The sequence below is a fragment of the Barbatula barbatula genome (genome assembly GCF_947034865.1).
Source record: "Barbatula barbatula genome assembly, chromosome: 16".
NCBI classification, from domain to species: Eukaryota; Metazoa; Chordata; class Actinopteri; order Cypriniformes; family Nemacheilidae; genus Barbatula; species Barbatula barbatula.
Genome location: NC_136779.1, coordinates 5,508,051 through 5,533,387, shown reverse-complemented (window position 1 = coordinate 5,533,387; position 25,337 = coordinate 5,508,051). Strand labels below are relative to the sequence as shown.

At 38.4% G+C, this 25,337-nt stretch overlaps 1 protein-coding gene across 1 annotated transcript; it reads right to left on the bottom strand.

Moving 5' to 3' along the window:
* Window positions 1–109: 109 nt before the first annotated feature.
* On the bottom strand, window positions 110–25,033 carry myo15b (myosin XVB; the record flags this gene model as incomplete). Its single annotated transcript, XM_079476851.1, is given in 64 exon segments — window positions 110–549; window positions 664–801; window positions 951–1,084; window positions 1,306–1,439; window positions 1,586–1,704; window positions 1,985–2,133; window positions 2,427–2,523; window positions 2,639–2,716; window positions 2,913–3,007; window positions 3,304–3,434; window positions 3,545–3,621; window positions 3,697–3,773; window positions 4,087–4,159; window positions 4,244–4,292; window positions 4,393–4,705; window positions 5,046–5,157; window positions 5,576–5,717; window positions 5,793–5,899; window positions 5,993–6,117; window positions 6,221–6,296; window positions 6,845–6,904; window positions 6,994–7,109; window positions 7,279–7,474; window positions 7,654–7,744; window positions 8,028–8,184; window positions 8,285–8,392; window positions 8,480–8,561; window positions 8,640–8,903; window positions 8,991–9,094; window positions 9,186–9,287; window positions 9,543–9,621; window positions 9,929–9,999; window positions 10,150–10,268; window positions 10,530–10,703; window positions 10,811–10,883; window positions 11,142–11,311; window positions 11,403–11,638; window positions 11,740–11,835; window positions 11,941–12,065; window positions 12,406–12,463; window positions 12,793–12,855; window positions 14,940–15,030; window positions 15,140–15,315; window positions 15,404–15,518; window positions 16,076–16,200; window positions 16,289–16,334; window positions 16,842–16,984; window positions 17,237–17,314; window positions 17,480–17,605; window positions 17,878–18,009; window positions 18,447–18,542; window positions 18,636–18,759; window positions 19,020–19,078; window positions 19,170–19,283; window positions 19,974–20,135; window positions 20,220–20,333; window positions 20,448–20,511; window positions 20,605–20,708; window positions 20,782–20,875; window positions 21,417–21,491; window positions 21,589–21,698; window positions 22,227–22,290; window positions 22,524–22,588; window positions 22,724–25,033. Coding segments are annotated over 64 exon segments (9,453 nt in total). The 3' UTR covers window positions 110–453.
* Window positions 25,034–25,337: the final 304 nt, after the last annotated feature.

Below are 25,337 nucleotides of genomic sequence, written 5' to 3'. Positions count from 1 at the left end.
ATAGCTGTATACATATGGTGAGGTGACATAATTAAATCAATTAGCCTTTAATTGGATATGCCAACAAAATGACTGCTCAAACAAATGACACATAGGGTAGCCTCACGTAAACTTTTTATATATTTATTTTATCAAAACATAATGTTTTTAATTCTGAATGGCATGATATTTTAGAGCATTTTGTGTGATACCATGCTGGAAAAAAGTATAAAACATTTATTATGGTTTTTATTATAAATAACATACTAAAATATTAGCTGTTTCCCATTAAAATCTCGGGCCTTATTACGGGTTTAATTGTGTTCCGTTTCCATTCGCCAGAATATCCCACCACATAGACAATTATAGTTTCCAGTATAACCAATACATTTCAATTTATAACCATAAATATATTTTCATTTCTGGGAGTTTCTTTTGTTTCTGTCAGAAGGAAAGTTCGCACATATCTGCTGTTTAGTGTGGTGTTCCAGCCCGACTGGGTAAGCTGCTCTGAGAGGCTTTCACCACTTCTTCCATAATCACAGCGACAGTGTGGCAAAACTCTTTCGCCTGGTGAAAATAAAAAGAGCAAATTAATTTGATGCCTAAAAACATGCAACCCCTATAGTAAATGTTGCTCTTTTATAAAAAAAATCTCCTGCATACGTTTTCCTTCATACGTACCTGCTTCAGATGGAAAGTGATCATCTTGGACGAGGTTTGGCCTATAGAATTGATCTCAACTGTTGGCAGCTTATCTTTTTTAGGGCGAACTGAGCGCAAGGACTGCACATCCTCCAGAGACAGGGTCAAGCATGTGTTCTGTAATGTTTTGTGATAGTTTGGTTATTGATATTTAACAACAACAAATTGATTAACACATATGTTAGTGCTAAAAGAGTAATGTAAATTAAAGGCAATGCATTCCAGTTTACAAGTATAAACCTATAAACTGAATATCATCGCTGTACCTGTGTTTGTGGGTCTAGGACCAAGATCACTTCATGGTTGACTGCGATCAGGCAGGGAGAAGGACAGCTGCCATGACTTACTTTCTGAGCGGTAAATATATTAAATCCCAAAAATGGCAGTGAACTAACACTTTCTGGAACGTAAGGATAAAAGAGTTTGTTTAGAAAAGACATTTAAGAAAACGAATACAAAGATGAAGGATGTCAAATTAATAATTCCCTGCTGAAACATATAGAAACTCTAATGGATTGTTCATAACGGAAAGCATTCGAATTTGAACAGTTTTTATTTCAGGAGGGCTGTTCACAAAAAAATTGAATTTAAAAACGCATTTAGACATATTTGTTTACTCACTTAGGAAGCGAGTTTTGGCATCAAGATGGTTTAGGGGGCCAAATGCAGAAAACTGTGCCCGTATAGTAGCGAGAAGCCTCTCATCATCGAGGTTGACCAGATCCGACTGGGGAAGGTACTGTTTTATCTCAGGACTAATGAACATTGTTAATCAATATGAGTGTCCAAATAACTTCATCAAATATAAATAAAGGCTTTAGAAATGGTATATTTTGCGTCTCAATTCCCAATTTTATTTTGGAAAGATAAAAATTCATTGTGCTTGAGAGATAAATATTACTTTGTGGGTGGCTGAGTCAGTCCAAGGGTGAGGTGTTGAAGAGCGGTCAGCTCAGCCACCTGCTGGTAAACTGTGGAGCTGGGCAGCAATATTTTCCCATCCAGATAATCAGCCAGAAGCTATAAGACATACATACTCAGTATCCAACGTACTCCAAAACCAACAATGGTAACACTTTGCCACTGGACAAAAACACCATTTGGTTTAAAAATGGTATTAGTAAATGTGAAATTAATATAACTTTAGTTTATTAAAATATACAAATTCCAAGTCTTCTGAAGCCATTTCATAGATCTGCATAAAGCCACTATTCCCTGACATTGAGCATTCACTGCATTCACTTTAAATACATTCGCGCATTTGAAATTCCACATAAAAATGCATCTGAAAATCTGGTACCAGCTGGTAGTGGAACTCCACGTAAAAATCGTTTTCAAAGTGGAGCGGGTGTTTCCAGATAATTCGATTAAAAGAAAGGGAGACCGAGCCGTCATCCAACAGGAAGTCAAACAGATACTCATCTGAGTGAATCGGGCGGGTCACATTAGCTAAAGAAAGTAGATGACACAAGAAGATCATGAATACGTTAAAGTACTGAAAAAATGGAAATTCTAACAATACTCTTTAAAAAGCTTGCAAGATTGAGATCTCAAGAAGCTAAATGATAAAACGCCAAGAGATTTGAATATGCTAAAATATAACATAGTTTTGATTTACTTTATATGTTGTTATTTTCAACATAATTTCCACAGCCATAGTTGTGCTGCTCTATAGTTTTGATGAATTTACTGTACTTATATTCTAAACAGTACATTAGTATGAACAACAGAGAACATCTCACATCCTTTTTTAGTAGCAAAGATGGAAAATTCCTTAATTTCTGCTGGATTCCCGATGCCCATCTCTGTACAAATGTCTGTTATTACCTCAAATGTGACCTATAGAAACAGACACACGACACCCAAACATATTATATTCATGCCAGATCAGTTGATTCTGTGCAATCGTGGGGGTGAGAGGATAACAAAAAATAGAAAGTGGAGGCACACTCACACTAAAGCTGCGAATCTTGCAGGCAAATTCATTTCCACCAGGCAACATGATGGGAAGCCTTCGAGAGCTCCTGCCAGCCTGTAATTACACTTAGAAATGATTAAAGATACAAACGACGACACTAAAGATATACTTAAAAGTCCCAAAAAAGTTAAAAATAAAATGACATTAAAGCGGGGTCAGATATGAATAGGCGCTTGAGTCAAGGATGCTCCTGAAATTGAAAATATGCTTTTCTTTTAAAAAAACTTTTGGACTTTTGCTTTTTACTCACCAAGATAGCCTCCATCTCTGAATGGGAGGGAATATGCCTACGTCCTTCAAAATGTAGAGATTTCCTTAGATTCTTTTCGCACGCATTTGCCAACTCTAAACGCAAACCCACACATGAAAAACATTACTTTTAAATATTAAGAAAGCCAGTTCCTCATACAAATAGATTCATTTCTCATTCAATTCACAAAATGTGAAAGCTGATTTTACATGTACATTACAGTTATGCATTTGACAAACACTTTGCATTGTACTATACATTTGTAGTATGTGCCATCGCTGGGATCGAACCCATGACCTTGGCGTTGCTAGCGCCATGCTCTTACCACTGTGGAAAAGCTAAAGATTTACACAACGAGTACACTGTAAACTGCTGGAGGTGAACACTGTACCCTGAAAGGGATGGTTAGCATCCTGCATGATGATCTCCAGGTGGTGGGTGAAATATGGCAGAAGTGTACTGGAACAGGGGAAGAATCCAGTCACCAGATTCAGCAAACGCCAACCGCGAGTACAGCTTTCCCTATACATAGTAAAGACATTCATAAACTGTTAATCACAATGATGTCAACATTAGAACATACACACCCATGCAGCCAGACATCTTCGTACAAATACCGTACATAAACTCACTTGACTGGGTTCTTGGTGGTCTGCTTGATGATCTGGCAGTAGATCTCATCTCTGAGGAATTCCTTCTCTTTCCCCAGCTAAAGCAAAACAAGGTTACAGATCTCATTGTATCTCCGAAATGAAAATGAAGTAGGTGAGGAGAAAAATCTCACTTGTAGAATGAAGTTTACACAGTCGCCTTCTGACTGATTTTTCTTTATAGGCTGATCCGACATGAACTGCATCAGAACTGTAGAGAGATCACAAAACACATAAACACACGACGTGTACAATATTTGTTGTTTATTACATTGCTGCATAAATTGCTTGGTTCTGATTGGCCAATTCTAATATTCTAGTCTTTAAAGTTAATTTCAAATCAATGTTTAAGTGTGTTTATATTTTTATTATACAATGTACGATTAGCTGTAATAATTGAAATAAACTCCTTAGGGTGGTGCAGGAACACCTGACCACGTTTTAACCCTGTCTGGGTTTATTCTGCGTAACCAACACAGTATGTCTGCTTGTTTGTTTTGTATGTTTATCATTAGTTATCTTACCCATGAAACTCTGAGCACCCTGGCGATTGAGATCACTGTCTGTGAAATGGATAAGCGATTCCTGAATGGGATTCTAATGAAAGAAAACACCGGTAAAACAGTTTTTAAGTCACAAACACACTTGATGAGACGGAGAAACTTGAAGCTTTATACATACTGGAGTGTATTCAAGGATCTCATTCAGACTTTTTCCACCATTAGAAGGACTGTGAAAAAGTGATAGACAGAGATTTTATTTTTCGAAATATTCTTCTGTAGAGTTACCTTTCTTAAGTCTGATTCAAACCAATTTTCCAAAGTCCTCACCTGGAGATGACATCTGTGAAGTATTTCCTGGCAAACTCAGTCATGGCATACTGCTGACGGTCTGGTTCAGATCTCCCGATGGATGCCCTATCTAGACTGCGTTCACTGCCGACAGAAACTGCACGCATAGGGGGGATGTTGGGGGCGGAGCTATTGACTGGGACATTGGGGGAGGAGCCAGTGAGTCTCATACTCTTCCTCCTGTATAGCTGCTTCTCCATGTTGCTGCTGTGGTAGTCTGGTGGGGCACAGGGCTGAGAGACATCCACGGGAAAAAGTCCTGATCGACCCCCAGTGGAACCGAACATCCATCCTGCAGAGACCCCAAATGAGTAAACACCTTTGATGTTTTACTACTTAAGCCGTCTATATTAATCACATTCAGTACATAAACATTTGACACTTGTTTTTTTTTTGTCCTGTAAGAATTAAAAGTATAAAATGACTTATTTTATACTTTTACAATTAAATGTATGAGGTTTTCTAAAAATAATTAGATTTAGTAGACAGCCCCATCAAAACACTACTCATTTAAATGATCTCCAATGTTTTGAGTTTCTGAAATTGATTTTTTTACCATTTTATTTGGTATTAAAACTACAAAAATTCCAGCAGCTTTAAGCAAAAGTTTCACAAATGTCTAAAAATCTTACCATCCTTAAGTCCATCCATGTGCAGTAATTTGATGACATCACCTCGCTGAAAGCTCAACATGCTCTTGTCATCGGTCACATAGCTCTTTACAGCTATTACATAGTCTGAGTCCTGCCAAATGAGAATCGATTTAATTGCAATCTTTAGAATAACTATAGCAAAGAAACAGTCTGGCCAGATGCAAGTAAACTCTAAGATTGGGGAACATAAACAGACCATTTCTAAATGATGTCGTCTTTAATTTAAAGGGGTAGTCAAACCAATTTTCATCACTACTCAACTTAATGTCATTCCAAACCTATATTACTTTCTTTCTCATAAAAACAAAAAGGAAGATATTTTGAAGATTGTTAGTAACCGAACCACACTTGGCTCCCACTGACTTTCATAGCGTGTACACAATACAACATAATATATTATGTTGTGTTCCAAAGAAGATTGATTCAAACACACGTTTTAAACAACACATGGCGATGGCAGAAGTTTTGGGGGGTAACCTATTCATTTAAGTACAAGGAGGGAATTGAACCTTTATCAGTTCCATAAGAAAGAGATGGATCACAGCAGCGATTTGAGGAGACTGTGGGCAATGGACTTCCAGGTCCTCATTAGTCAAAGAGATCACAACCTTTCCGGCTCCTTTCTGCTGCGCTGACAGAACCTGTGCATAACTAAACAAAAATAAAACATGTTTACACGTTTACTATTTTACTATAGTAAGAGCCTGTTTATTGTGCCTTTTCTACCTGTAGCTGTGGAGCAGTTTCAGATGTTTGGGGTTAATGCCTGAAGCTCTGGCCACCGTCAGCAGTCTAATTCCTCTATGAGAGACTCCTAGAATTTGAGAATCTCCTCTGTTTCCTACCTACACACACGTGCACACAAAAGCAAAAGAAGATTGAGACTGCTGATCAAACTGTGTTGTGCGAGTTATAAAATAAAACTAGTTTACCTTTACATTAAAGAAACGGGCAAAGTAATTGGTCCAGTTATCTCTTGCTGCCATGACAATCCTTTTCTTCATAGCAACGTCCTCAAGAGAACTGATGCTGGTTCCAATGTGAAAGCTCGCTGGTGAGACAGAACGGGACACAGTGAATTATGCAAAGGTTTTTATTTAATTTGTTATTGCATTGTGAAATTATTTTAGGACATTGAACAGCGTTGGTCATACCCAACAGGTCTTTCATTTTTCGCCGTTCCTCACGTGAAATCCTCAGACAGGAATCTGAGTAAGTGTCTCTCATGATCTATAACGAATAGATTATCTTTAGAATATAGTCCAAGAAAAAAGTAATTGTTAATGTCATTAAAAAAACTACTTAATTCTGTCTAATCCAAAAATACTAGAATAGCCCAAACCATTATTATAACTAACTTTTACACTACAGTATCTATAAACATAAAAATAACATAAGTCCCAGTGAAATAAAAAAATGACAATGCTAATTTTTTCATGAAATATTGCAGCGTTTATTGTAAAAAGTTTATAAATGTGGATCATTCGCTTTTTAAAATTTGTGTGCCAGTAAAAATCAGAAAATGCACTTCCTTCCTGTAATGAATTTTAAATGCCGTATGTTAGACGGCTTGGGAGGGGAATCCATTAACTCCTCCCCTTCAATCTCAGTCTGCTGCCAGTTCCATTATAAAATGCTGTTTTAAAAAATCAAATTAAATCACAGAAAAAAAACTAAAGCGACCACTATTTTTCTCATTCGCAACTTCCGGTTCACAGGGACTTTAATATTTCAAAAGTTATTCCCAGTAAGCAAAACACGTAACATGCATGACCGACCTGTTCACAGAGCAAGTTGAGGGTGTACGGGTGGTTGAATTTCTCTTTGGGATAGAACAACTGGGTACGAGAGAACACAAATACAATGAGAGGTGTAACTAAGATAGAAACTGACTTGGAGTCATAAATCATCCGTCTTATGGCTTTACCTCCTTGCGCAGGAAGAGTTTGCCAGGCATGCTGGAGTATGAAAAGTAGACACTGGCAGAGAATCTGTGCATCTGTGAACGAACGCTCTCCTCCTCTGCCATTCTGCTTAAGTTATCTTCAGAGACGGGATAAAATTATAGGACTGTATTAATAAAAGCGATCAGTTTAACTTAGATCAATTGGGTTCAAATCTATATGATGAAACTGTGGTGACAAACATTGTTATGTGTTCATGCCTTGATTAATTCATGAAAATAATGAGAATAACAAGCAACATCACTTACTTAGTCCAGGTGCAGGCATCGGTGGCGGGTCAGGGATGTTAGGGGGAGGGGTGTGGCTAGTAGGAGGAGGCAGGGCCCGTGATCGCTGAGAATTGAAGAGATCAGCCAGCGAAAGCTGTTTCTCTCTCATACTGTTGGAAATGGCTCGAGGGCCTTGGGACTCAGGGGGAGGAGGAGGCTTCTCATTCCACTGTTTCTGCACCAGTAACATGGAAGAACAAATAGAGAGCACATTTCTGACTTCTAAGATGTTTCTCCTGATAAAAACGTATCATTGAAATATATAATATCTCTTAAAAAATTTGAAATTGTGTTCATGTTTTGAGATAAGTTTGAAATTTGAATGCACACTTAAAACACGGCAGGTCAATGTACCTTTTGTTGAGAGACGGGACCCTTAGCATTAAGAATGGCCAGTGCTTCTTCTTTGGGGTTATTCTTCTTTACAAAATGCTTGGCTGGAACCCTATGAAGATCAAAGTCCTCGTTGTTAAGATTAGTCAACACTATGCCATCTGTTTAACAACCGAGATTAATGTCAAGGTATGAGGTAGAAGCACACTATGTACAAGAATTCAGGAATGACAGAGGTTGGAGTAACGTTGCAGCACAAGGAGACATCATTTAAAATGAAAGTAACTTAATTTCAATGAAAATTATTGATGTTTTGATAATGTGGGCTGGTTTACAATGAGTGGGAATTTGCACTGGAAAACTAAACAAAACTGAATTTAATATCTTCAGCCTACCTGACAGGCTCGAAGGCTTTCGGTTCCGGAGCAGGCCGGTTCTGGTATTTTTTTATAATCTCTCTAATTTTACTAGTAGGTTCTGGTTTAGGAGATGTGGGTTCTGGAGGTTCGGCTTCAGGTTCGGGTATTATTGGAGGTGCTGGGAGCGGTTTGACTGTTTAGATAAAAAAAGGGTTTGAGCTTCTCAACCCAGAATGTCAAGCAAAAGCTTTATGTACTGTAGTAACACATTGTAATCTTAAAAGCTGTCTGACCTTCATTCTTTACTGGAGGAGGTGACGTTGGTTGGCGCACTTGTGGATTCGAGTAAATCAGTGGCTTAGCAACCTTAGGGGCGGGCTTTGGACGTGCTTCTGACGTACCTGATATGCATAAAGATTGTAAAAATTGTGTCTTTTATTCGATTATGCTGCTTATTTAAGCATTCTGATTTGATAGCATCTACTCACCAATCTTTTGAAAAAATGTTCTCTTATCTTGAAAGGAGCCTAGATCTTCCGGGGCCTTAATATCTTCCCTCACAGACTGAATCTTAAAAAATACAAGAATTATTAAATGTGAGATAAATGATACAGTACTGTATGTACAGCATACAAAACTTTGCTCTACCTCAGGGGGGCGGTGCTTGGGAAGGGTCTCGGGGGCTTTTTTGGAACTCGGAGTTCTGGGTTTCTCGAACGAGGATCGGATGGGCGAGGGTGAGCGTGAGGGTGCGCGCCGGCGGGGAGGCGAGCGTGAGGGTGCGCGCCGGCGGGGAGGAGAGCGGCGGGATTGCCGTGGTGATGACCGCTGTGAGTCTTTCTGACGTTTACGTATATCTTCCTGCTGTTGCTGCTGGGACAGACTCATCGCCTGCATGGTCATCTGCTGAGCCTGAGAGACCATAATAACTTATTAAAAAATATATACAAACATCATCAAATATTACATATTACATCATATATTACACATTTTACTCACCAGGAGCAGAGCCTGCTGATTGATAAAGGCCTGCTGCTGGGCAGCCATTTGCTGTGTGCCGACATTTGGTGTTGTTGTTGGCATAGCAGTTGGCATCATCATTGCTATGTTAAAAAAAGGAAGGAAGGAAATTCAACAGATTAGGATATTGGAAATACATTAGAAAGAGATGACAACAGACAGCAGGTTGCTTACGTGGCATGTGTTGCATCATGGGAATGGATGCAGCAGCGGGCATCATGTTTGGCATCATTGGTGTGGCAGGATAGCCAACCATGGCAGGATTGATCGGCATTCCTAATGTAAGAAAATAAAAGATTTGTAAAACGGTTTCAGTGCTTGATGATTTCTGGAGTCCCTACCTTCACATTTTGGGGTCTTTTTATTGGTTAATTTTAATAGACAAAATACCACTGGTCACTTTCCAAATTATCCAACACTCTCAACATACTTATATGTATTGTTTTAAACCATTTTTAAATTGGTTATCAGGCTTGTGTTTTTAAAGGGGGCGTGGCAACATAAACCAGAGATGTAGAATCTGTAATGTACCTGCTCCAGTGTACATGCTGGGCATCATTCCCCCCGCGCCTCTCATTCTTCGATTCATCATGGCTATTCGTTCAAAGTCCTAAAAACAAACAGTAATGGTCTCAATAAAACACACATAATTACACCTCACTCCAGCAATATGTGCTTCGGAGTTAATAAGTGCCAAAGATATATAATATTTACTGGTTTATTGAACTTCATCCACATATAACAACAAAGTCTATGTAGGACACGTGGCTTAGTAAGGACTTTAAAATAATACAAAAATACATCAAAATATATCAATATATCTTTCTATGTGGAAAGATCAATATCCTTTGCTGACAAATCTACAAACACTGTACATTATTTATGAAGAACTGCACAAAAACATTTATGCCACTGACCGGAAGACCATGATCCAACACTGGATCAAAAAGGTCATCGACGTAAGAATCGATCTGTCGCCCTTCTGATCCTGAAAGAAGCAGTATTACAGGTGTGTCCTTCATTATTTACTCAACAAGGAGAGTCAGCTGCTAACTCCCCACCTGTTGCTTGTATTCTTTCATCTCTATAAACAATAAAATAATTTACTCCCTGTCTATAACAGCTCTTGCTAACTCACCTTGGGATGTGGAAGGTGGTTGGTAGGTGTCCCATGGAGATGCCTGAAAAGACGGGAGACCAGGAGCCTGCATGGATGGAGCAGGTGGGATGAAATCATCCAGGTCAGTGGCCATCATCCTAATAAAAAAGTTTTGTGGCTTTTAGTTTATGCCTATTAGCTTGGAGGCCATCTGATATACATCTTTTCCATAAAAACAGAACCAAAAATATTGATGACTGCACAATGTTTGTCGTCCAATCAAATGACTAGAATAAAAATGGCCCTCCTACTTACTACCTGAAATCGACCAATTAACAAATCATGGCACATGAATGAGAACTAAATAATAATGAGAACTAAAAAGGTTTGCAAAGGAAATATGTCAACAAACATGGTACCTGTCACCCATGTCACCAAAGAGGTAATCGGGTTGTGCAGGTGGGTGACCCAGGGGCACGTCAGCCTCCACTCCAGCCAAAAGATCCATGACAAAGTCGCAGCCAGCCAGATCAGTCCAGCCCTCCCCAGCCAGCAGAGATACAGACCAGCCTTGTGTAGCTTCAGATAGACCCCTGACAAAAACAAATACACATTTTTGTACTGTATTTAAAGAAATATAATCAATTTATAAAAAATAAAAAAAGAATCACATATTTAGACAATGTTTAATCTTGGCTACCTGTAGCTTAGAAGCCAAGAAGCTAGCTGCTCCCCTGTGGTCCAAGACTCTACCTCTACTGTCAACCGCTCATCTAAAAAAAAGATGTTTAGTAACAAATACCTTTAAAATCTTCCTCAAATACACATGATGACAATTTTTTATACTTTACTATAATCATTTATAAATGTTCTAACTTATTTACTTGGACTGTACCGGTAAAGCACACGTGACTATGCAATCGTTTCATGTTTACACTGTATCCTGGTCAACCATGTGCCACACCAAGAACACCTGAATCATTCCACCGATCAGACGCACCCTATTGGCTCAAAACCACTGTCATCCTCACCATTAAAAGTGTTGACCTCCACTACCATTTTTCCTTTTCTCTGATTGGCTGTCCACTCGAGCTGTGTCGGAGGGTGCTGCCTACAGGCAGGAGAGGGAAGCTGGAGGGAGGTGAGCAGTTTGTGCTGGCACAACGACCGATACTCTCCTGGACCCCAATCTGACACAAACCTAACAAAAACAAAACAATTTACATCTGTCTGATCTGAGAATTTAAATTCATTTATTTATGGTGTCTTTACGTGTATCAGGTTTGATATACTTGAGCAAAGGTTTCTCCAGGGCTGGAGAGGGTGCGAAGGCACTCAGACAGCACGCCAGAAGCAACCAGCCACGCAAGGCGCTCTCCTCTCTCTCCCCGTCCCAGGTGTGGTACACCAGTTGAGCTAAAACCTCATCTCTGATGTTGGTCTGAGATTGGCTCTTTTCCACAATGTAGTTTCCCAACATCTGCTCTTGCCAGCCAGTCAGATCTGAGTCCCCAGTGAAACGCAGGATCTAAACAACACAGAACAAAAAGCTGAACGTTTGCCACCCAACTTTTTTTCATCTAATACAAGCATTAAATTAATGGCACATGTTTTAGGCATCTCACTGACCAGTTTGTAGATTTCTAAAGCAGTTCGGGCATCCTCAGCGTCCAGAGAGGTCAAAGGTCTATGAAGCGGGTAGCCCTTTGGTTGGCACCATCCGTCCTGAAAGACAACAGATCACACAACAAATGCACGAAATTGGTTTTCTTCAATGAAAATACATGTGTTCAATGGATTGTTTAATAAAACCTTGATGTTAATGTATACCTTCAAAACTGTGTTGGCATATTTAGAAAAAGGATTGTTGTCGATGCCTAGGGGCAGTGAGAGACTGTGTTTGGATTTGACCTGTGGCAGAGCCACTTCAGTGACCCCTGATCCTTGTGGTCGTCCTGCAAGGCATCACAGGAAAATGTAGTGAAAAGAAAGAAACACTGCATAATGAATAAGCTTTTTTTTATCCATGCAGAATTTAACCTAAAGTAAAACATTTAGTGAATGAGAGAGGATGAGACGCTTATATAAATATATTTCGATATAATTTTATTTATATATATATATATATATATATATATATATATATATACTTTGTAATGTATTATTTTGTGTTAACATATGCATTGGTAAAGTAGTAAATAGTAAATTTTTTGTAAATAAGTATTATATATTATATCATATTAATTAAACCATACCAATAAATCTATTTGAAAATCTTAAACCTGAAGCTCTCACCTGCTGCGTTGCGTAATCTGGCCGACAGATCAGCCGGGATCTCCAATATTCCCACATCCTTTTGAAAACAGATAATAATTATTCGTTTTTGAGATGTGAACATAAAAAACAACGTTTAACCCTTAAAGCAAACCCTTGAGCAAAAATTCTATTCATGACAACCTCAGTCAGGATGTTTTGTGTGTTTTTCGTATAAGGGAGTGTAAGACAAGAGAACTTTAGATGTCCAATGTAGTGACCTCTACGTGTGAAAGGGTTCACTTGAAGTTGTTAGTTACAGAAAAAAAAACTTACATTGTGGTGCAAAAGAATGAATAAATCAACACAACCAACAGAAAATCAAAAACAGAAAGAATGAGAAACAGTAAGAAACGTTGGGTGTCTCACCATCTCTGAAGAGGTAGATGTAGGTTTTTCTACTTGTTTAACACTGGTTCTAGCTGTATGTTCCTAATCAAAGCAAAATACAAACACAATCTAACATTATAAAATAACATTTTTCTAAAAGTACCTTCTGTCTAATCACATATTTGCTTTATCCTCTCATGACTAAACAATTGAACATTTATGTTGTAAGACTATCCCATTCGTTTGTCCTTTTACCTGTCCATGGCATCATGAAAGGTAAACAGAACTATTCTTAGTTGCTGGGTGGCTTTTATATCCCACGAAGACCGTCCCTCCACTCGCTCCTCCCCAAACCAATCCCTAACACTTTATCTTGTCGTTTATTGCTCATTTCATTTAACTGCATCAATAGCATTTCTGTCTTGTATATCAATGTTTCCATGGGTGCTGAAATAACCCCAGTGAACTGAAAGAAATCTGTCATGTTTTTTTTTCAATCAGATATTTTCCCTGTTTGCATGACATTAAAGCGTTTTAAATCAAACAGACCAACACAAAGCTGCTCAACCCATTGAACGCATTTCCAGGATCATATCTCAAACCAGTCTCACCGCTTAAACACACTACAATCACTTTAACAGCAGACTATTTGACAGCTCAGGAGGACAGAGTCCAAACTGCTTAAACAATGGCAGGAAACAAGACGACAAAAAACGAAAGTATTTGTCTATGAAACTTAGTGGATCATTTAAACGTGACAAACATTTGGACATGAATTTATGTATGGAAAGACCGTTTAGTCTATAGCATGCATCGATTCTTGATATTAAACAAAACTGTAGACAAAAGTTGAGAAAGTGCTCAGCAAACATGAAACTATACTGTAACACTGTTTAAAAAGTATCCCAGAATGCCTTTCTCAGAGCTGTACATATATATATATATATATATATGCATACAGTACAGTTCATACATTCATACATAATACAACCTATATATATATACTGTATATTTGTGTATTTTGCTGATACGGAAATCCGTTGATTAATAAAAAATACACATTTTCTGTCAAAATAAATATTCTGTACTTCTATTGTGAAGGTACATTAATATAATTCTGAAATAGAATAGAAAAACTGAATTAAATAGGACCTATCCAGATGAATACTTTTGACTGATACAGTATACAATACAATACAAACCAAAGGTTTTTTGATCTGAATTAAAAACAAACATTATTTGACATATATGTTGTTTACAGAAATCATTACATTTCCTTCCCCTGAATACTGTATTGTTAACCATTCGATTATGTGCAATACGGATAAATGATATTAAACATTACCTACCTAGGACGTTATTAACCCAAATGCAGCCCCATAGAAGTTATTTACCAGCAACATGAACATACATGTTATCACATAAATCACAGCAGGATTTGAAATCCAAGAAACAGGGACCGTGACGGTGTGTGAGAGAGAGAGACTGGGGCAAACAAGGGCTGGTGGGATCAAAGATGAAAGAGCAGGTAAGAGGGTGGAGCTCACCTCGCCCAGCTATGACATGCGTTACATTTACACATGACGCACCATAACTGTGTTTTTGTCTTTTTACTACAAAAGGACAAAGAATTTAACGGAGCGGTCAGAAAATTTATTTGACATAAAACTTTAGTGGAACAGTAACATTAAAACATGATGTTTGATACTGTTTGCCTGTAGAAGTTCTTGTCATGTAATAGGAAACAAAAAGTAACAATTTAAACTGAATTCCACCTCATAAACTCACTAAGTGCGCAAACGGGTCCAAAGTCCTTTTAAAGAAGGAAATAAATTGATAATATAGAGACTCATAATTTATGATGTAAGTTTTACGCTCTGATCTCACACATACTGTAATATTTGTGACATGAATAAAGCCCATCAGCAGTGATTGACACACGGATCCTTAACAGTTTATTGCGGTCTAAAATAAAAATCGTACATTTTTGTTGAGTTTTAAGAATATGCACACTTCCTGGGACAATTGTATGATTTGTGAAATAATTATTTGATAAAATGGAAAGAGTGGGGCTGAAATTTACTGCAATCTTATATCATATTTGTAAAGAAGTGGGCTTGGCTGCCTTGCGATGTACATATATTTCTACATGTGTCAAAAACAGAAAGAGGTATAAAGACTCTCACCCTCCATTGACGTCTTTTGATCGTGTTTCTTGTTATCATCATAGTAGCCCAGAATTGAGTGAAGGATTGCTTCAGTTTCTTGTAGTACTTCCTGTAACCAAAAGAGGGCAACGTTCGTTTACATTACGGATCAAATTTGCTTCAGTTCTGTTCATTTATCATTTCAAATTCACACATCTCAGCATATTCTATGCACATACCTGGCCTGGTGGCCCCTGATATGAGACTGAAGGACAATAGCTTTCTGTTTAAAGAAACGAAAGTTGCGTCTGCAGATAAAGCCCCGAATGTTCCTCTGAATGGTCACAGCGGCCCATGTTTGTGTACTGCTCCATTTATCTTCCACCCGCTGGTATAGAATCTCCTTCATAAATACCTGAATTGTAAAAAAATCACTTGTGGGTGGGATCGGCACAGCGACACATTAAATAACCCTAATATTGTTTAATACACTATTAATGTACCTTAGTAAGTCCTAACTGGTACTGGCTCTCATCTGCTCCTATTGACTCCAGCAAACTCTCCACCTGCTCTTTACAGGTCAAGTGTGCGGGCTTCTGGGCTAATAACACACCATACCTTGAAATAAGACAGAAATAGATTAAACCTATAACTGAGCTATACATTGTAGATTTTTACAAGAAAGAGAAGGTTTAGTTTAATAACCAGGGTGAAAAATACATTTTTCTCATATTGCTTAGGTGGTTGTTTGGACGTTGCTATTCAGTTTGTCATATGTTTTATAAATGGGTCATCATTTATTCACCTTCGAGTTGTTCCAAATATCTTTCTCTGTGTTAATCAGAACAAAGAAATGAATACAGATTTGGTGAATAAATGATGACCGAATTTTCATTTTGGGTGAAGTATGCCTTTAAAGTGGATTGTTTGGTGGATGCTAAGGTTTTCTTTAGAAGGCCATGGGCGAGATGCAACACATGGCTTTAATATATATGTATTTAATACATTTTCTCACATGTTTGATTGTCCACAAAAATAGTAAATCCACAATTGCCTATTAAGAAAATAGTATTAACGTCTGCATGATGGATGAGTTAGGGATTTGTTCAAGTATGAGCAAACGTTAAACACATGCTTGTCATGTGATAGTCCTGGATTCTGTCATATTGTGGTACCTCTCCATGAACAGATCGAAGGGTATGCGAATAGGAAACCCTTCTTTCCGAATGTGAATGCTCTCCAGTATTCCTCCATGCCTTAGCTGTGTGGTTACGTAATCTACATCAAATATTCCTGGAAGCTAAAACAACACAAACACACCAGACCTTGAACTAGAGAAGGTCCATAAAAAAATGATATCAAACAATATATAAAATGATTAAAGTTACCTTAACAAAGTTTGGCTTGAAACAACGTATAAATGTAGTTTTGGACCTGAAATAGAGAAGGAATTAAAAGTCCTCACAAGTCTGTACATTCACAGGATTGTACGAGAAATATTTTGTATTCACATAAAAAGACGTAAATAATATTCACTGAAATTTGTAAAGATGATATTAGATATTAGATTAGAAGAAAAATCGTATTCTCTTTATTTATTCACCCTTATTTACTCTTGATCTGAACAATGCTTTTAACCAAACAGTTCTTGACCACCACTGACTACCACAGTAGGAAAAATGTCTTTGTTCATTTGAACACAAAAGAACATACTTTGAAGAATGTAGAAAAGAAAACTGTTCAGGGGCACTTTTGACCCCCAATTCTCCTACTCTGGTACTCAATGGTGGCGACTGTTTGGTTACAAGCGTTCTTCCAAATATCACTGTGTTCATCAAAACAAAGAAATGTATTCAGATTTGGAACAACTCAAGGGTGAGTAAATAAAGACAGAATTTTATATGGGGTGGGTGAAATGCCCTTTAAGGGATATTTGTTGACCTCTCTAAACGGGTGGTGAGCTCCGTAAGTGACTGCTGGAAGTGAGAAGCCACTGTTGTCATCTGACTGCGTCCTCTTGCTCTTCCCAGCTCTTTCTGCTGGATGTAATGCTCCTGTACCTTTCGGAAGAGACCCGACACCATCTACACACAAGGTAAACACAATCCTTAAAGGTATTTGTTACCAAACATTGGTCCTTTAAAACTTAATGGGACTTAAAACTTGCAAATGATATCTGTTGTCAATCACATCTTCGTTGTGTTTGGGTGACAAGACAGTCTCATAAATATATAATGCTGCAAACTATATTGTGTTACTTTGCAACCCTGTCAAATCAGAAATCACAGAGGATAGTGTGATGTGCGTTTTCATGAGCAACGTTGAGATTCATTTACCTGTAACCTACTGTGAGCGAAAAGCTCTAATACTTCAGGCCGAAACTGGTCGTGATTTTTGTTCAGAAAGTTATGAACCTGGTGAAATAAAACAAATTTCAGCCACGAAAGCACAGAGGACTGTTTTAATATTAACTATATAAATGATTCCCTCGCAAACATTAAAAAGTTCAAAACGTCGGAAATCATGACACGGTTTTTGAGGCAATTCTCATGAATGAGCAAGTTTGCTTGGCTGCTTGCCTGATACGTGACAGCACCGGCATAGTGATATATCGTGAACACCGGCAGAGGAATTTTGGGTTTGGAGTAGTAGGGACTGTTGCCATGGTGATAGTGGCATTTCTGCAAGAATGTATGGTCTGTGGCCTGAAACAGAGAGTGAGAGGCATCCAAAAAGATTAAGACTGCCCATAAATCCATGTGTAGAATAGACTCATTTGCATTTGAAACGAGACAGGGTTTTATGATATTTAAACAAATCATGAGTGATTCTCGACTGCATACTTCTAAATCCATCACCGAGCTGTAGTCTAGAAGTACAGGAGGGGAATCACTCACATTATAAATTTGACTAATTTATGTACATATCTGTTATTTTTATGTTTTCTGTAGGTTTTAAAGCGAAAATGTTTGGTTACTTGAGGAAGGCAGGTTTGGTCATCCAGGATGCGAAGGATTCCATACGGCCGTGCTGAGATGAGATCCAGACGGCCATGAGCGGTTTCCAGTGTTATTGGATACCATCTGATCTGCTCTGCACTATATTCCTCCTATTATAAACACACACATAACCAACACAAAATGTGTCAACACAGCAACAAATCCTGTAATAAAAGATCATTTTCTGGCAGCTTGGGCGTAAAATTACACGTTTTTCTTGTAAATTTGATCTTTTTTATTGTATTTCAAACATCTGTGCAAAGAAATCTGTAAAAAAACAGCGAAATAGAGTAAAATTACAGTTTTTACATTATACGTGAAAAATCTACAAATCTAAATAACCGTAAAATCTCTGTTAAATTATTTTTTTGTCATAAATGCATACAGTGTATACATAAAATATAGAACTATATACTGTTAATATACAGTATATCTATATTTCAAAAATATGAAAACACTTTTCTTAAATTATTTAATAAATGTAATGATATTTTCCAGTTTTTCTCTTTAGTAAAGGTTCATGACTGCTCTGAATATACACGCTGACCTGCTCTTGTGCCACCAAGGCTTTGTTCACAAACTGTTGCAACTGCTCGTTGGCATAGTTTATACACAGCTGCTCAAAGCTGTTCACACTCAGGTCCTGTAACAAAAATACATTCGGTTCACACAGACTTCATACAAAGGTAAGAATTCAATGACACTGTGTGCACAACCATGGTTCAGAAAGACAAACCTCAAAGCCATATATGTCCACAACTCCAACAGTGCTGTCCATCTCTGTGGGCATCAACCACTCATTGATGCGTTCAAGTATCCAGTCAAACAGAACAGAGTACAGCGTCTTGGCAATAGCATCTCTATAACAAGAGCAATGTGTCAGTATGTCACAAGCTTTGTGCTCTGGTAATCTCACTGAAAAATCATTAGTCAATTTAATAATAAAGAGTAGTTCCCTCATTAGTGTCAATTCTGTCATCATTTACTCGTCCTCGTGTCTTTCCAAACCTGTATGACTTTTCAGAGCACAAATTCTCAAAATATCACAGAATGCACAGGTTTTAAACGAAGTGAAGGCGAATAAATGAAGACAGAATGTGAACTCATTCATTTGTCAGACCTGGATTCAATGGCACTTTCCACAGACAGGGGGCAGTAGATCCTGTCATATACTGTTTCCTGTGGAAACAGATGACTCAGCGTTTTAAGGAGATACCTCTGTTATATGAATTCAGAAAACAGATGAACGTGGGAAATGTAAGATTCTTACTGTCACTCTGTGAGTGATGACGGTCTGTAAGGCCTCTGCGGACACCTGCAAAAGATTCCCGACTCTCCGAGCTTCGGCTTCACTGAAAATACGGGCCACCTCGAACGACTCGCTCTAATTTAGTCAGGAAATCAAATTTTATTTATAGCTAGTTGCTCTTTCATATCCCTGCAAAGTTGATTTAAACTTGTTTTCAATATTCCCCAGGAGAATTAAAACAGACACATGACATAATTGTTCATATCCGTACACAGCTGCAACATTAAAGTGATAAAATGTTTATATATATATATATATATATATATATATATATATATATATATATATTATTGACTCTTGTTATTTCAAACCTACATGACTTTCTTTCTTCTGCAGAACACAAAATAAGATATTTTGAACAATGTTGGTAGCCAAAACAACACTGGCCCCCATTGAACTCCATTGTATGGACACAAAACATGTGTCTTCCACAAATGAAAAGCATAAACAGGTTTTAAATAACATGAGGGTGAATAAATAAAGATTTTTCATTTTTAAAACCAGCCCTTTAAAGTTGAGTGACTATGAAAAGTTTAATGATTCAAAAATCATGTTTTTACTATATTTTATTGTGTAAGTTAGCTGTAATTGAGTTATTGTGGTTTGAATAAAAACATACCAGTTTGTTGACATAAATTGGAGTGCACGATAAAGAAACATTTCTGATATATTGAAAATACATCTGACTTGCCATTTTCTCATTTCTCATTATTATATGGACAAGCTACAAATGACCATGAACAGGCTTGATCAAAGCATGCATACCTCATAGGAGCTGAAGCAAATGTTGCCCAGCTGTAGGATAGATGACAGAATGGCCCAAATGTTTGCAAGTTGATCTGCATGTAAACCAATCGTCTCCAAGCAGTGGACCAAGAGCTGGAAGTCTTGATTATCATGCTTGGCTTTTATTTCACACGCCCTACCCTTAACAAAACATATAAACGGGAAAATTAGAAAAAAATATATATATATCATGAAACATAGGCTTCACACAGGCTCTATCTAAACCTGGTTGAGGTAGAAGTAGGTCTCGGCTCCTTGCAAGTAAAGACTCTGCTTGTCCCACTCCTTCAATCCAGCCAACAGTTCATAAAACACATGATAGTTCCTCTCTTCCTTCGCCTACAAGAACAGAAATGCATTCATTCACATATTAAGTTCATTCACATCTGTTCAGTTAAACTTAATTCATATGTCAGACACTAAAAGAACAAACTAAAATAGGGAACACTCAACCTGGAAGACAACTCGCGATTTTTCAAGGAGATATTTTGACAAAGAAGTGCCGACAACATCACCGCTGAGAAGAGGAATATAATTTAAGGAAATCATGTTATGGTCATTTAATGGTGCTGGCCCTTTAAATCAGAGTTATGAAATGCAGGTGGCTTACTGTCGTATATGGATGTGCAGGTACTTTCCAAATCGACTGGAGTTGTTGTTAAGGATGGTCTTGGCATTACCAAAACTCTCAAGAATGGGCAGAACATCCAATGGCTAATGAGAAGGTGACACATCAGAGGTTTTGTACCAAAACATTACAAAAACCATATGGTTTGACAAACTTTACCTGACGTAATTTATCATTTCTGCCCTGATACATGGAACTTAGGTAGTGGACGATGAGCTTGGCAGCTTCTGTCTTTCCCGATCCACTCTGACCACTGTTTAGATAGCAAGTGATAGAAGATAATTCATAATTATATTCACATTCATGCATATACAGCAGACGAAAAAATAAGAAGCCATTTTAAACGTATTGTACTTTTTTTCTAAATATACTATAGGTATGTGTTTCGATAAAAAGATCATTTTTGTTTCATTCTGTGAACTACTAGTTCTGTGAAACAGGTCAAAATAACACAAAAATGCAAATGCAGTGAATTTTTTAGACCTCAAATACTGCAAAGATAAAAAGATCATATTCACTTTTAACCAATATGATTGTATACTGTACATTGGAAAAGCTTAAACATATTTTTTATGCGATAACCTGGATTTACATTAGTTTTCATGTTTCTTGTCATGCTGTCAGTCTTTCACGTTGTTGGATGACTTTATGTCACTCCAACAGACAATGGACCGAAATGTCCACAAAACACAGAAATGCTTATTAAACGGAAATTTGCAATGGTCTCTTATTTATTCTGTGGCTGTATTTAAGCATTTAATATGTAAATGTAAAATACCCATAATCCTACTCACTTTATGATAATGCAGTGCTCCTGGGTCGTATTCTGAGATTGGCAAAAGGCAACATCTGCCATGGCATAAATATGGCTGCAGACACCGCAGATGGCATTAGCATTGAATAAAAAGATAATTTGATACTAATATGTCAAAAAAGAAACGATCTTAACCAAACAAAAGTACTCACGGTGGATTATTGTGCTTCTCTTTACCCTGGTACTGCTGTCTCAGCTCCTCAGTGTAAATACTGAGAGGTTTAAAGGGGTTGATGGACAGCAGCATATTTCCAATATACGTCTGTTGATTTTAACAAAGTGAGAAGACACCTGAAAAGTCAAGACTAGTGGGACAATACAACCAACAGAGTAAGGATGGATTATGGACCAAACCATGCCAGTGAATGCCAGGGGCCTTAGACTATGACTGGAAACAACTGAAAATTCTGTCATAATTGACTCACCCTCACATCTTTCCAAACACTCCAGACTTTCTATCAAGGAGATATTTTAAAGAATGTTGGTAACAAACAACATTGGCCCCCACTGACGTCCATTGTATAGATACAAAACCACAGATGCTCTTTGTTTTACAGAAGAAAGAGCAACATATAGGTTTTGAATGTCATAAGGGTGAATAAATGATGACATAATATTTAGGTAAATTCTCCCTTTAACAGAAGACAATAAAGATTGTCTGTTGTCTCCAGACATCAGAAGTGTCACCAGTGATTTCACTTTATTTTGTAGTATCACAATTGTAACCAGAGGTGGCTTCTGTAGAAGTCCTGTCACCATAATTCATATGACACAATTAAAAAATACGTACATATATGGCGTCGCGGTGAAAGCGCTTCTTCAGATTTAGCAGAACTGAACTCTCAGACACCTCTCTGAAACAACATGAAGTTTGATTAAAGAAGATTTTAAGTCAAAACTCAAGAAGATGCATGATTGTTCAGTGTTTGCCAACCTTAATTCACTTCAGACTAGAAATGACAAACTTTTGTAAATAACAAGGTGAGAAAGCATATTTGTACACAGCCAAACTGTTCCTCTGGCTGGTGTGACGTATTCAGTGTCTATATGAGAACGTGTGTATCAGTTGATGGATGTGATGACTCACTCCAGCTGTGCCAAATCTTCCACCTCATCCACCTCCACAACTTCATTGCTTCCTGGCAATATTACCTGAAATCCAAAGAAGAGTCAGTCCCGAGAACCCCCCATTCACAACACCCACACTTGAACCCACAGCCCGGCTCTTCGGTGGTGCCAAAATTACGAGTATTTTATTACAATCCAGAGAAAATGCAGATTTCATACCCGAGTACTGTTAAGTCTCTCCTCCAGCATGTTCTGAGTTGGATCTTCTGATTCCCACGGGCCTCTGCCGTTGTGGACCGGAATGGTATGTGCATGTTCATCATCCTGATACACCGTCCATTTGGTGAGCTTCTCTACTGTCTGATGTGGCAGGAGGTTCTCCGGACGCATCCAGTCTTGAGGATCCCCGAACATCTGGCCACTTTGAGCCCAGTGTAGCTCCACAGTGGAGGGCAAAAGACCATTCCCTATCAATTCTGCCACCTCTCGATCCACATCCTCCTCAAAAGAAGCTTGTCTTACTCCGTTTCTCCATGTCTCGGCTTCGGTTGACTGGTGTGCGTTCCTCCGATTCATCTCCACTTCTTTACTCTGGCCAATGCTTCCACCACCGTTAAGCAACATTTTCGACATAGACAGCTTGCTGAAATTCAGTTGTGATTCTCCAATTTTGCCCTTAGCTGCTTGCAGTACACTTGAACTTTCTTGAGTGCCTGTTAATGGCTTGTGGTTGTCCGTTTTGAGCTCGGACTCCCTATCGTTTGTTTGAGTCTTCGGAATTATGTTTTTGTCACCGTCTTGTGGGATTTTCTTGATGGACCTTAGAAGGCTCAAGTCTGGCTTTACGGGTAGAACCAGGCGAGCTCCAGGCTTTGGTGGTTTACGTGCGGTGGTAGTAGTGTTTTCCACGCTCGTGCTAGTCGATGTAACAGCGGCTTCTGTTGTCTTGCCGATTTTGTTCATCCGGGGCAACACTATTGCGTATTTGGCATCTCCCGAGTTGACCTTTTCTTCTAAATCTTGTGAAGATGTACAAGGGTCGTCACATAAATCGTCTTGGGGATCAGCAGGGGCGCCCTGGGGTTTCAACGTCTCCGCCTTTGAATCATCTGAAGTTCCGTTTTTCTTTGCCATTTTCACAACCATCTTATGTCGGATAAGGTTCTTTTTTGACTTTGTGCTAGTACTCTTTTTCATCAATACCAAAGCAGGTAGCCATTTTGAAATCCCAATCGCTTGAGTGACTGTGGATATCTTTCTTTGAGTGTGGATGCCTTTTGGCATCTTCTTTTGAATCCATCCCGAGACACGACGCAAGGTAGCCATGCCTCTTTTGCGGGCTATCAGACTCTCTGTAGATTGTGAGGGTATCTGCTCTTCCAGCTCAGTTGTCTCTGTCTCTTGTTTTTGCCCTTCAACTATTTCCTTTTCAGTGTCTTTTGGAGGTTCCTTTTTGCCGTTCTTATTTTTGTCATCTTTTCCTTTGCCTTTCATTGTAAACAGCATACGAGACTGTCTGTTCAACAATGTTGTCTGATCATCCTGCTGATCCTCCTCGGTCTTATTTAAAGCCTTTGTTTTACTTGCCAACTGCAGAATTTGAGATTTACCTTTTGCCGCTCTGCTTTTGGAGAAAGACATTCCTTTAAGCTGCACCCCCTCTGAAGGACCTGCTTTAGGTTCCTCTCTTTTGGAAGGCCTCTTCTTTTGGAGTATCTTGGATTTCAACATCTTTTTCTGACCTTGGAAGTGAGCAGTCAGGTTTAGCGATCCTGGTTTCATCAATGAACTGACTGTCTCTTGTCCGGCATCACTCTGCACCTCCTCAGAGTCGACCTCTTCTATGCTGCTAACAGGTTCTTCCTCAGGTTCTTCTTTGACTTTGCTTTCTGGTGGTTCATTATTGTTCTCATTTATCTCACTTTCTTCCTCTTCTTTTTCTTCTTCTGTTTTCTTGTCTCCGTCTAAGACTTCCTCACTGCTTACTGCGCTTACTTCGGTCTCAGCCGTCTCTTCCACACGCTCTGGCTCCTCCTCCTTGTCATTTGTAGATTCTTCTTGACTGTCTTGTTCCGAGCGTTCTGATTTCTCACCCTCTGTATCATCTTCTTTGTCCAATACCTTAACACCTCTCTTTCTCACACCTTTAGCAGGACATTTGTTCTTTTTTGTCATTTTCTGCTCAGGTTTTGATTTTCCAGGGTTCCCAGCCCTTCCTCTACCTGTAATACCATTTGTTGTCACCTTAGCAGGTACAGTTTTGCCTTTCTGCTTCCTCCTGGCGATTTGCCTAGATGTCTCTATCTCTTCATCTTCCGATGCCTCGGCTTGCTGCTCTTTATCCTCATCTTTTTTTGTCTTTTCTTTAGCAGCTGTCTCTTCCTTTTTACCTTTGCCGCTCTCAGTTTTTGTGAGGTTTTGGGATGCTGTCTTGACTCCTTTTTTTGGGGAAACTTGTTCTTGTTTCTCTGACTTTCCAGCGACCTTCTTTCCTCCTCTAGCTCTGCTGGGGGGTTTGGCAGGAGGCATGATTCAGGGTCTGTGTGTCCTCACAGGTACCCTTTCTTGGTTCTTTTTACAAATATCAAGACATTTTCCTAATCATTGTAACACATAAGTAGGAAAATATTAAAATACAAATGTTTCTAAATGGCTTTACAAACAATGCTCGACTCTTGGATCTTTCTCTTTTTACAATTTATTTGCAAAACTATCACTCATTTCTTAACCTTGTGCTGGTCTAGTGAATCAAATTCGGTGACCTAAACTACCAGGGGTATAAGATCAAATATCACGTCTTTCAACTGAAGTGCAAGGTGTACCTGACCTAATA